Source organism: Squalius cephalus (assembly GCF_949319135.1).
Source record: "Squalius cephalus genome assembly, chromosome: 20".
In the NCBI taxonomy this organism is placed as follows: Eukaryota; Metazoa; Chordata; class Actinopteri; order Cypriniformes; family Leuciscidae; genus Squalius; species Squalius cephalus.
Window position 1 is genome coordinate 10011960 of NC_137141.1, and position 13075 is coordinate 10025034.

The following is a 13075-nucleotide window of genomic DNA, read 5'->3' on the forward strand; positions in this document are numbered from 1 at the left end:
AGATAGATAGATAGATAGATAGATAGATAGATAGATAGATAGATAGATAGATAGATAGATATATCGAATATACATATATTAAATCTATTACAATTAACATTTATATATTATAATTTTATTAATATTAGTATTTAAAATTGTAACAATATATTTCAGACAGACAGACAGACAGACAGACAGACAGACAGACAGACAGATAGACAGACCGACAGACAGACAGACAGACAGACAGACAGATAGATAGATAGATAGATAGATAGATAGATAGATAGATAGATAGATAGATAGATAGATAGATAGATAGATAGATAGATAGATAGAGCGCTGCTATACTCTGATCTTCCAGTAGATGTCGCGGTTTCTCTGTTTCACACTGAACTCTTTCAATCACTTCCTGTGCTGCACATTCCCATCACAACACCAGCAGCAATGAAACTTGCACACTTTCACTTCTTCAACTCATGGAGACACTTCACAGGGATAAAAATCGACATGGACGAATAATTCCTCATGGAGAGACGTTGATGTTCCCGCTGCTGGCTGTCCAGTGGTTATAAACACTGGACTTTTATTGTATGTTCTCTTTTTGGGCTAGCTAGTCATGCTAGTTAGCCTTCGACTGATATCAGGATAAACACGAATTACATCCAAAATATCCTATTTTTTTCATCGATGTGGATTAAAATCAGGCTACAGTCGTCATCTTGCGATGTGAGGGTCATATAATCGTAAATGACAGTGTTTCTACAGTCCTGTCTGTGTATTATGTATGTAGTTTAATTTTAGCTCACGCTAACATAAATAATAACAAGAGTTTCAGTTGTTTGGCTGTTTGAATATGATTTTTGGGGATACATGTGATAAAACGTGTTTAATTCGGGGTTTATGAGGGAATTGAGGAACTCTTTGTTCGAGGGAGGAAGAGAAAAATGAGGAAGAGGAAGGTGATGGTGATGAAGACCAGCTCAACAGGGAACTGCTGATTATTAACAGACACATTAAGAAAAATGCCCAGAAGAAAACAGTCCAACCCACAGCCTGTCAAATGTAAGTCTGGACTTCTATCTCACTTGATTTCACCTCAATTCACAGTTTAACTCTATTTTCTGTTATTTCTTGAAAATAATGCCTGATTTTCATTTATTTTACTGTTGAAATCAGTGTGATTGTGATTATGTCTGTTGACAATAATCAACAAGAGCATACATTTGTGTGTGTGTATGGACATTGTTTTGAGACTATAACTATTCACATGGCCAACCATGACTAGTCTACAATAAACTGACTATTTGACTGTAATGCTTTGTAATCTCATAATGTAGTTTTCATACACACACTTTTTTACAATATTGATTGACACACATTTAGACTTAATAATGTAATGTCAGATCAGAATGTGTTTATGAAACACTTTTGTTGTAGATATGTTTTGTTATATTTTTTTTACTCTGGTTTGCATTTTTGTCCACTGTATTTTCGCTCTTGTTAACTTGCTTTTTCAGTACTTTCTGTTGAAATAGCCTAAGTGTTCATTTTCATTTCTTTCAAAAATGAATACACACAAGTTTAACCTTGAGCATGTCTTTCCTTTTGCTGTGTCCGTTAAGAAAACACAGCTCTTTTTAGTTCCTCTCGAGTTTTTATATAAGGTTTAAATGAGATGCCTTGACTAAGTGAGCAGAATCTCTTTCCAAAAGCTCTTGTTTAATATTGATTTACGTGTCTTTAAGAGTCAGCCAAGCTCGGTTCTATCTCAGTGAAAACATATCGGCTTCCCCTTCTTCTGTCGTCATTCTTTCCTCACTCCGTTTCCTCTGGACAGATCCCCCTGTTCCTGCTGCGGGACTCGGGCTTGACCCATCTCTGACCCAAAACCCTCTGTTTATCTAGTGTCTCTTCACTGTTCCTTCCTCCTTCATTCAATCCTATCATATTTTTTCCTCTGTCCAGAGCTCAAGTAGTGCTGTTAACCATCAGTCTCGTCACTGTTTAAATCCCGTTATCATTGGCTGATCCCCTTTTATATGACTGAGACAGAGAGAGATAATTATCAGACAAACGCATCTGAGATGTCCTCTAGAATGTTATATTTATAGTTAGTAAGAATTATTATTTAATTTAGTGTTCAATTGCCAATGCCGAAATCAAAAAATGGCCGGAATAAAACTGCTGCTAAATGACGTCCAATATAATGGTTAAATTAATATTTTACACAATATTCACTCTGAAAGTCTGAAAAATCCACCAAAGCTTTTTAGGAACCAAATGTGTGCCATCCTTTGACACGTTTGCTGGTAGATTTAGTGGACTATGACTCAGGAGTCATCCATGTCCACTTTATTTTCCCAATACTGAGAATCTCAAAATGAATACTTTCTTTTTAGTTTCATGTTTAAGACTGATGTGATTATCAGATTGATTCCAGCATGGTAAAGACGTAGGCTATAACTGTATAACACAGGCTGTGATGTTGTACTGGTTTTATTGCAGTGGGAGCTGAAGATGGTGCAGCGGTTGGCAATCAGGAAAACCTCGTCCTGGAGAGTGACTTCCTCCTCGGACAGGATCTGGGCTTTGGAGAAAATGACTACAGGATTGTTGGTTTTGAGAGGGACTCAGGTCAGTGACGTACATGAATTACTTTAATTCAGCTTAAATTACAGTATTTTGCTGTACTATTCCATAGTTCAGCCAAGCATTTGCCAGATTAAAGGGTTAGTTCACCCAAAAATGTAAATTGTCATCATTTACTCACCCTCAAGTTGTTCCAAACCTGAATGAATTCCTTTCTTCTGCTGAACACAAAGATATTTTGAAGAACGTCGGTATCCCATTGACTCTATTTTTTTTTCTGTACTATTGAAGTCAATGGGGTCCCTCAACTGTTTGATTACCGACATTCTTCAAAATATTTGCTTTCAAATCTGTGTTGGCACTGCTGACCCAGAGAGAGCGGTTACCATGTATAGGTATGAAACAGCTTCACAAGCAGTCTTTTAAAACACGCATTTTTGTTATTTCTGTGTTACAAATATTCATATTATCACAGAAGTACTGGTATAAAAGTTTATTGTTCAGATGATGTCTACGATAGCGATCAAAATAGAGCAAATCAACTTTTGAAAGTAACTTGGCGCTTCAAATAACGATTACATATACCGCTGAAAACATGTATTTGTCATTGAAATTATTGAATTTATTCAAGAGATTCGTTCAAAAATGCTGATTCATCCAGTAATGAAACAAGTGAAGAATTTAAGAGTCATTGAATCATTCTTTCTTAACGATGTTAAAAATAAGGAATTCAGATTAATTAAACTTTTTAAATAGACCTCAACAATTAACATTTTATCAGAACTTCTTAAATTACATGTTATTTTGTCTGGTTGTCTGTTCAGAATCATGGGAGAATCGTGATCAGTATTTGAAACAAAACAAAAAAAAGATTCTCGTTTTATCCAGAATCATGCAGCTCTACTTCACTGTAATTTTGCTATGAATAAATACCTCATAAATTATTGCAGCTTATAGTTCATCTCAGGTCATCTATATACTAGTGTTCTGTATTTTGCTATACTAATCCCTACTTTATTCCAAACTAAATTGTAAAAAAAAAAAATATTATTAAATAATTAATATAATATTTTATTATTATTATTACATTATATTTAGTGCTAGGCAACAATTAATCACATCCAAAATAAAAGTTTGTGTTTACATAATATATGTGTGTGTACTGTATTTATAAATACACACATATATATTTAAGAAATATTTGCATGTATATACTGTATATTTATACACAATTCGTTTTATACATAAATATTTTATATATAAATACAAATCTTCTTAAATATATACATGCATGCGTGTGTATTTATATATACAAAATAATTATACACAGTACACACACATATATTATGTAAACACAAACTTTTATTTTGGATGTGATTAATCGTTGCCCAGCTCTAATTATGTTATATTATTTATATCTTTTAAAGCATGAAACCTTTGATATGTTTTGCCTCAACATCCCATGTAAAGAAAACGGTTTTAAGCACTGTATAACACAGCATCTTGTGATCTCCCGACAGACTCCGTCACTGCCGACATGGGAATGCCGGTGTACGGCTTCAGCGACGAGGACTGCTCCAGCTACAACCGTCTCGGCATCGAGAGCGACTTCGAGGACCCGCGAGACACGGAGAGCGAGCGGGAGGAGATGGGCCCCGACGCCACGTTCACACCGTACCTGTCCTGCAGGCAGTGCGGGCAGCTGCTCGCCGACCCCCTGAGCGGGACGCTGGACCTCGCCCTGCACTGCCTCCAGTGCGGAGCCGAGGGCGGAGACGCCGACCGCCAGGACAGGCCGTTAGAGGAGGCCCACCCGGCCCACAGCGCGCAGGGGAGGATCCACCGAGGCAGATCCGCGACCGATGAGGGCGCCACTAAAACATACGCGTGCAAACTGTGCAGTTTCAGCTCACGTTACTCTAATCACTTGAAGCGGCACATGAAAACGCACAACGGCGAGAAGCCGTACCAGTGCCAGCACTGCTCGTACGCCTCCGCCCAGCTGGTGAACCTGCAGAGACACGTGCGCACACACACCGGCGAGAAGCCGTACAAATGCGAGTTCTGCACGTTCGCGTGCAACTCTCTGGGCAACCTGAAGAGACACCAGCGCATGCACACGCAGGAGAAAGAGCTGAACTGCGGCGAGTGCGACTTCCGTGGGAACAACAGCCACTCTTTAAAGAAACACATGATGAGCCACAAGGAGGACAAATCTACAGCCTTAACGGAAGGTATTTGTTTAATCCACCACGTTGTTTTTACTTTTCAATGAATGCTCCTGTTATTGTGAATGATTCGTCAGTGCACGTTAGGGCTGCACGAATAATCGAAGTAAAACCGAAATTGTGATATAGCTTTATTAGGGATGTCCCGATCCGATCCACGGCATCGGTATCGTGCCGATACTGGCCCAAAACGCTAGATCGGATATCGGAGGGGAGAAAAAAAATTATCCGATACCTATGATCCGATACCCATTAGCAGCTAGGGGTGGAACGGTACGTATTCGTACTGAACGTACGTTCGGTGCATGGATTTACACAGAGAATACACGGTATAAAAATAAATAAATCTCGCGTGCACATTAATTAATGTAATACGGAACTAACGTTACTGTTAGATACGCGCATATGCGGGTTCTTTAGGGACACCTAATCTGTAGCCCGCCTTAGCTCTGAACGCGCGTCTATATCGCTTCAAACGCTCACTTTATCATTATACGCGCGCGGCGCGTCCTATTCGCTTTGGACGCGCGAATGGATTCAAACTGTTCAAGCATCGAACTAGACGCGATAGACGCAAATTTGACGCTCTATTCGCGTTTGGTGTGGACGCAGCAAAATGAACAGGCTGCGATGTCAAGATTGCAATGCTGGAGTGTGTGTGTGTGTCAGAGAGAGAGAGAGGCACGGGCGCGATCGAACAGTGGAAACATAAAAACATACTCCGTCATTTTCATACAGGACATCATTAAAACTGCAAAAAGTGTTTAGCCTACTTATATTTCTGTAAAACACAACATTGTGCTTTTGTCAAACTGTCAACTCTTGTCAAACTGTAACTGTCACCCAACCAAAATCTCTCACACACACACACACACACACACACACACACACACACACACACACACACACACACACACACACACACACACACACACACACACACACACACACACACACACGCTGTTTAAAAGCAAAAATGATCTCATCTTTTGGACATTCATCATTGCATTGGTTTTCATTTCTTGTCCTAAAACAGAGCACTAATCTGTTTATTTTTAAGTTACACATTCTACATTGAATAAAAAATAAAATCAAATGTGTTTTTAAAAGTAGTATTATTTTATACAGAAATAAATTATTTATAATTCAGATGAGAATAAAGGGTTAATTAAAGGTTAATTAAAATTTTAAGGAAACAAATATATTGATCTGAAATATAGCAAATTAATTTTAAATTCATTCAGGTTACCAAACATATCTCAAGGTCTTTTGAATAAAGGCTGGCAGTCTTTCATTATCAACTGTTGTTGTGGACTATATACTGGAGAAGTATTTGTTCTCCATTTGAGTGAGATGTTTTTATGTGGCTAATTGAGCAAAGTGCTTCCATTATATTTTATTATTATTAGTATTAGTTCAAGAATAAAATTAAAATATCGGATTGATATCGGTATCGGCAAATAGCCAAAGCTGCGGCATCGGTATCGGTATCGGAAGTGAAAAAGTGGTATCGGGACATCCCTAAGCTTTATCAAATCTGGCTTAGTATCTTTTTTACTGTAACATTTAATAGTACTGATTTCTTATTGGATCATTCCATGTCAGCTCAACTTTATGATAATTTTTTTTTTTTTTGGTGAAAGAAATACATAAATGAAGAAGAAAGCCAAAAGGGGGGTCACAATAACAATTTTCACCTTGAGATTTGAAGCCAAATTACAGGGGAGTAAAAATGACTTTAAAAAAATGCATCATTATTTTATTTGTATACGGAGATTGGTTGGTCTATTAGTAAAATCTGTTCACTTTAGCAATTTTTGTCGCATTATATGCCAACGGTGACAGTTCAAAAATGGGGAAAAGCACTTCTTGTGTTTTTTTGCCCCAAGTTTGCATGCCTGTAACTCAAGAAGTATTAAATAAATCTTAATACCCCTCCGTCCTCTACAAAATAGTGGATACATTTAATATTTTGGCTTTCATCGCTATTTATGTTTGTCTTTCTTCATAAAAAAATATTTACGAAATTAAACATTTGAGCTGGTGAAGTTTCTGAAATTTGATTGATTTGACTTGGAATGACCCCATTTTGTTTATATTCAGTAATTTTTATCTTTTTATGTAGTAATAATAATGATTATTATTATTTAATAGCCATATTGAAATATAATCACACAATTTTGTAAAAAAAATAAAAGAAATATATATCTTAAATGTTAGATTTTAATGTGAAATATACGATGATAATAATAATGTTATATGTTTAATTTTAATATTATTATTAATATTATAGTGATATTTATTGATATGCAATCACATACTTTAAGAGACACATTTGTACAGCCTTATAAACAAGCACAGCAAACCTGGAAAATCATCTTTTAAAATTACAATTTTGATTTTATCAGAAAATTTGCACTTACCCAAATTTGAGTTTGAGTCCCAGCTTTTGGTCGTTTTCTGATCCTGTTCCCCTCTCACTTCTACTGACCTTTCATAATACATAATGTATAAATGCCAAAAATATAGCAAAATACTAGTTAGGCTATAATAATGTTAAATGAGGGCAGATGAGAACAAGAAGAGTTAGCACTGGCATAAGTGGAGATACTCTGAAGGATGAAACTCACTCTCAGTCCCGGTTCAAAACCTACACAAAAGTGTGCGCTGGTGGTGTTCCCCCACAATCCACTGCAAACTCATGTTCAGATCTGATTTGAAACACACTTTTCCTGTCAATTCCCGATGGATAAAAAGTGCGACCCTAAATATCTTTTCTTGTTTCACTCACAAATGTGTCATATTACAGAAGTAAAATGGGTTATGAATGCCATTTCTTGTTAACTTCAACTACTCTTTTATTTGCCTTTATTGGATTATCAGTACTAAACAGGAATACAGATTCCTTGAGGAAACATCTCTGCTATTCTGATGGCTTTTGAGTGTTTCAAAGTGAACAAAGAAGCACCTGTTCCCTTCAAAACTGCAGGTTTCTTGCTGGTGTATTTCCACTTGCTTACGACACTTTGCACTTTGAGCGCTTCATGCTGCAAGAATAAAAGAGGAAGTGGAGTGTGAAGTAAAGGGAAGTAGAAAGTGTTGGGTTCCTAAAACTGGGTTCGCTCAAAAGAGGAAAATAGCCCTTCAGCTTTTTTAGTTGTTTTTTCTTGTCTTTCAGAGTCGGTGGTGTCTGACCTCACTCTGCACATCAGCAACGACTCCGACTTCCTCCAAAGCTACGACACCCTACGAACGGACCGCCATCCCCCCGCCCTGCTGCACACCGAGAGTTTGGCCAAAGAGTCGGACCCTCTACCCGAGCTGCTATTCCCCTTCACGTGTCGCGTGTGTGGCGCGGTGCTGGAGGACGAGGAGGGCGCGACGGCGCAAATCTGCAGCAAATGCACATTAGACATGTTGTCCAAAAGCTCGCCCACCAGCCCGGAGAAAGACGACAAGCTGTACTCGTGCACGTCGTGCCCGTTCGTCACACAGTACCCCAACCACCTCGCCCGCCACATGAAGACTCACAGCGGCGAGAAGCCCTACAAGTGCCCGCAGTGCAACTACGCGTCCGCCCACTTCGACAACCTCAAGCGGCACCACCGCGTGCACACGGGCGAGAAGCCGTACAAATGCCACGCGTGCGACTACGCCTGCGGGAACTTGGCCAATCTCAAACGGCACGAGCGCATCCACTCGGGCGCCAAGCCGTTCCAGTGCAGCGTGTGCAGTTACAGCTGCAACCAGAGCATGAACCTGAAACGCCACATGCTGCGGCACACCGGCGAGAAGCCCTTTAAATGCCAGGAGTGCGGCTACACCACGGGACACTGGGACAATTACAAACGCCACCAGAAGAAGCACGGCCACTCCGCCGAGGGGTGGCTCAAGATGCAGCTACCGGAGAAAGAGGACGAGGACGAGGAAGGGGAAATGTAGCGGGATCTCTCTGTTGATGTCTAACTCCAGTTGCCTTATTTTTATCAGAGGAATCGGTGCGGTAACGCCGCGCCGCAACATGGCCGGTTTGCTGTTTTTTTTGTTGTTGTTGTTTTTTTCACATGGAATTTGATTGTATTTTGTATTTGGTCCAACTGTTTACAGCAGCTGATCACAGAATCACAGGTTTGTTATTTAAGACCGACATCTCAAACTCAAAGGGCACATTTATGCACCGCTGGGAGAATTTCACAAAACAACCAAAGGACAAATAAGAAGTCATATTTTGGTAACACTTTACAATAAGGTCTCATTTGTTTACATTAGTTAATGCATTAGTTTACATGTACTAACTATGAACAATATGTTTTTACAACATCTATTAACCTTTGTTGATGTTCGTTAATAAAAATACAATTGTTCATGTTAGTTCACAGTGCATTAACTAATGTTAACAGATACCACTTTTGATTTTAATAACATTACCTAAGATTAATAAATGCTGTACAAGTATTGTTTATCTTTAGTTTGTTTTCTAATGTAATTAACTAATGTTAACAAATGAAACCTTATTGTAAAGTGTTACCCATATTTTGCATGAAGAAAATGAGGTCTGTTTCTTAGGACCATTAAGATTTTTTTGCATTGTGAAAATATCTTTTAGACATTTTTTTTTATTATTATTTAATTTTTTTTTTTGTAGTTACTCTATTGCAGTAAAAAACTAATTTAAATTTCAGCACAGCATAACATAATTCTTTTTCACATTACAGTAATGAGTAAAATTGTTTTTGTTTGCTGTCATGAAAATAAATCTAAATCCTAAAACCAAACATTTTCTTTCATGCAAAATATAACTTCTTAATTTTTTCTTTTGAATTTGGGATCAAATATATTCTTGATGCGTTTTGTGAGATTTACTACAGAGCTCCTAAAGGGATAATGGAAAAAATAAATATGAGATGGGAGGAAAACTTATATTTCGTTGTCTTTGCTTTGCCCCGAGAAACTTTGCTTTCGCCCTGCAAAATGTTTCCGTTCCCCCAAGAAAAGAAATTTCCTCTGGAGGAAAGCAAAGCCTGGAATCTAATTTTTCCTCCCATCACCATGTCCCTTTAGGGGCACCATAGATTCACACCTCTGCTGTTTTGGATTCTAGTTGAATTGCTGAATGAGAGGACTGAAATAAAAGCAACGGGTCAGCAGCTGTAGTTGTTTCATGAGGGATTCGATGACACTGAAGATGTCTGGCTGCTACTGTATGTTCACTTATGCACAATGACAGTGATGTTGCCTTGTCTTGAGGAGGTGCTGCACCTCCTTCCCTCATTTACTGTACATGAATTTCCTGGTGCCACTGCAAAATGCTGCACTGATCGGGGGTTTCATCCGCCTCCAGCACACTCATAGTTTTTCCAGGGCATTAGAGGGACACGTATGATGAGTGAGTCTCACGAAAACTGTTCACAAACGCTAGTGTCGTATTGAACCCCAAAATCATAATCAAGGGAATGTTTTGCATGAAGAATACGAAGGTATTCTTTTTTTGCATTGTGACATTACTGTCCCCCTCTACAATGTTCATTACTGTAATATTAAAAAAAGTATATAAATTGTACAGTTATTGTATATATTGTGGTAGTATATGTTCTATCCCTTTATTTTTATTACTGTACTACAGTAAGTGATTTTTTATTGCATTACAGAATAAATGATTAACTGTCTTGAAATTGTCACAATGCAAAAAAAAAAGGCATAATGGTCCTAAAATAGGTCTCATTTTCTTTATGCATTTTGTGTGTGTGAGTGTGTGTGTTCAAAATGAATCAATGTTTTCATGAGATTCACAATGATGTGGGTGTGCGTTAGTGCGTCTTTTGTTTGACTTTAAAATATTCCCGTCAGATTTATTTAGATTAAAGTGTGATGCCTACTGTGAGATTTTCTCTTAAGGAAAGTAATCATGGAAACCTGTAAAGGTTTATTTTTTTCACACATTTAGTGGGGAAAACCCTGTTTTTCTTTTTTTCTTTTGGTTGTGCAAACCAGTTCAGGAGGAAGAAGGTGGGGACCACACATTAATCATCTCTTTATTGAAACACAGCGAACAGATCACATTCAAAACAAATATCTAAACATTTTGTACACAGTCACTTTCATACATATAGGATATGAATTGGTCCTCCCTTTTGTCCAATGTTGCTCTGTTACAGAAGTGGCACAGTCACTGAAATACACAGCAAGAGTTCAGTGCAATCAGGGAATTAGTGAAATAGAAGCACAGCACTGAAACCAATGACGTTTGATTTGCCATATAGTGTAATATGATTATTTATGTACTGTATTTTTGTGGGTTTCATTAGCTTTCTGATTTTTGTACACAAATTGTTGGTCTGAAGAACTGTCAAGTGGCCTTTGGTTTCATAATAAAGATGTTTATAACATTTTATTAAAATAGCTGAGTTAAGACATTTGTAACAACAAATGGAACAAAATTGGGGCTCCGAAGAATAAATATTTAGTACAACACTTAATTACTGTGCGCTAATTTGATTGGACAAGCAGAGTTCTAACGATGCTGATATTTGTTTCATTGTATCACTCCACTAGTTCGCTTTGACACACATTTCACGATTCGATTCTATATCAATTCACAAGCTTAATTAATTGGGGCCAATCAGGTACAGGGGAAATATTCTCAAGGAAAAACATCTCTCAACTACTGCTGTAAACTATACATTACCCTAAAATTAAAGGTTAAAATTAACTGATTGCTATAAGCTACTTACATTTAAATTACACAAAATAAATTTTTTTAATACAACTATTGTTGTAATAACTTTTATCACAATTATGTTTCTACTTGTTTTTTTGAAATGTAAACATTTAAATGGTGTCTGTCATAAATGGCAGTTTTATTCAAACATCCATTAAATATTGACGGATGCAAAAAATATGCAATGTAGTTTAACAAAATGTTCCTCTAAAGTTCATTTTTCCAGCTGACTAACAAGTTTGTGATCATTTTATGTTTTTTTTTTCTGGTGTAAATGTAACAAGCTGTTTTATTTACATCTGTCTGTGGTTGAAATGCTGATTAGGTGATTATATGAGACAAGATACAGATTCTGTATCTTTCATCATACACGTGTTCATTTATGTTTATTTCGTGCTGTAACTAGTAGTAAAGCGGAGGAGACGAACAGTGTTAGTACACAAGCTAAATACAGATATTAATGGTCATTATAACCTAGTTCAATCAGCATTTATCAGATTTTGTAGGATTTTTAAACAGGCGCGAAAATGTAATTGCATTTGCTTGGGGTCCTAATTTCGAGGAGGACCCGACAGCATAGACAGCGATGTCACGTTTAAAGAGCGCCAAAACGGTAATTATTGTTTGAATTTCATAATACAATTGACTATTTGAAAGCTGAGATTTTACTACATATCAAAAGTAACAAAGCTTATTGTGAATTATAGGATGGTGATGAAATATTTCATTCATCAACCAACTGTAGAAGTAACGTTAGTTAGGCCTACTGTGAGGGAAATCACGCGGGAAAGAATGGGATTTTAGCTGAAGTTGTTTGTGGTTGGCATCTCTGCACTGATACTAAGTTGCTCTTTTGGTTCACATGGCCTTCAACATGTGCTCATGATCAAAATAATAAGTCAAAACCACTTAATAATCACTCAATAATATGTTTTTGTTGACTAGTAGGCAGTCGGCCACCCAAAGAAAACAGCAATAAACCCTCATCCTCTCCTCCCGTATCTCTAACAAATCATTCAAGCCCTAAAATTATACTTAGTTATGTTTTTTTTTTTTTTTTTGTCCAGAAATGTCACTTGTATCATTTCATTTTTATATTTTTAATGCAAATTATTTGGGAGATATTTTATTTTTTATTATTCTTTTTATATTATTATATTGTATCTTTAATTTAATAATAAAATGTACGCACATTCTTCATATTCTTTAACTTAATATACAAAATAACATTTAATGCACAAACTCTACATTGTGTGTCTCTGCCGACCTCTTGTGGGGTAAATACATTATTATTATTATTTTTTCATACATACTACTTACCACTAGATGGCCTTATGGCTCTATATGGAGCAAATGAACTGTTCCCCTGGCCCTGGGTTCAGTTGCTTCAGTATGCATTCAGGTACATATTTTAGACATTATAAAATAATTTTTGGTAAAGTTTTAGCATTTTTAGTTTTAATTTTGAGCATTTTTTTTTGGGGGGGGGGGGGATTTTTGTAGTGTCAGATTTGTAATAATTCAAGTTAGTCAGGTGGACAGCAGGAAAAAACAA

At 37.1% G+C, this 13075-nt stretch overlaps 1 protein-coding gene across 1 annotated transcript; it reads left to right on the forward strand.

Annotated features, from left to right (window-relative positions):
- Positions 1-398: 398 nt before the first annotated feature.
- znf513b (zinc finger protein 513b) lies at positions 399-12538 on the forward strand. Its single transcript, XM_079854354.1, has 4 exons — positions 399-1047; positions 2491-2619; positions 4095-4808; positions 7981-12538. Exons 1-4 carry the CDS (start codon positions 1008-1010, stop codon positions 8742-8744), a joined length of 1647 nt encoding a protein of 548 aa, XP_079710480.1. The 5' UTR covers positions 399-1007; the 3' UTR covers positions 8745-12538.
- Positions 12539-13075: the final 537 nt, after the last annotated feature.

Coding starts and splice junctions, on each gene's coding strand:
- znf513b (XM_079854354.1), top strand. CDS start 1,008: ATGCCCAGAAGAAAACAGTCCAACCCACAGCCTGTCAAAT. Junction 2,620..4,094: donor TGGTTTTGAGAGGGACTCAG/GTCAGTGACGTA, acceptor ATCTCCCGACAG/ACTCCGTCACTGCCGACATG. Junction 4,809..7,980: donor ATCTACAGCCTTAACGGAAG/GTATTTGTTTAA, acceptor CTTGTCTTTCAG/AGTCGGTGGTGTCTGACCTC.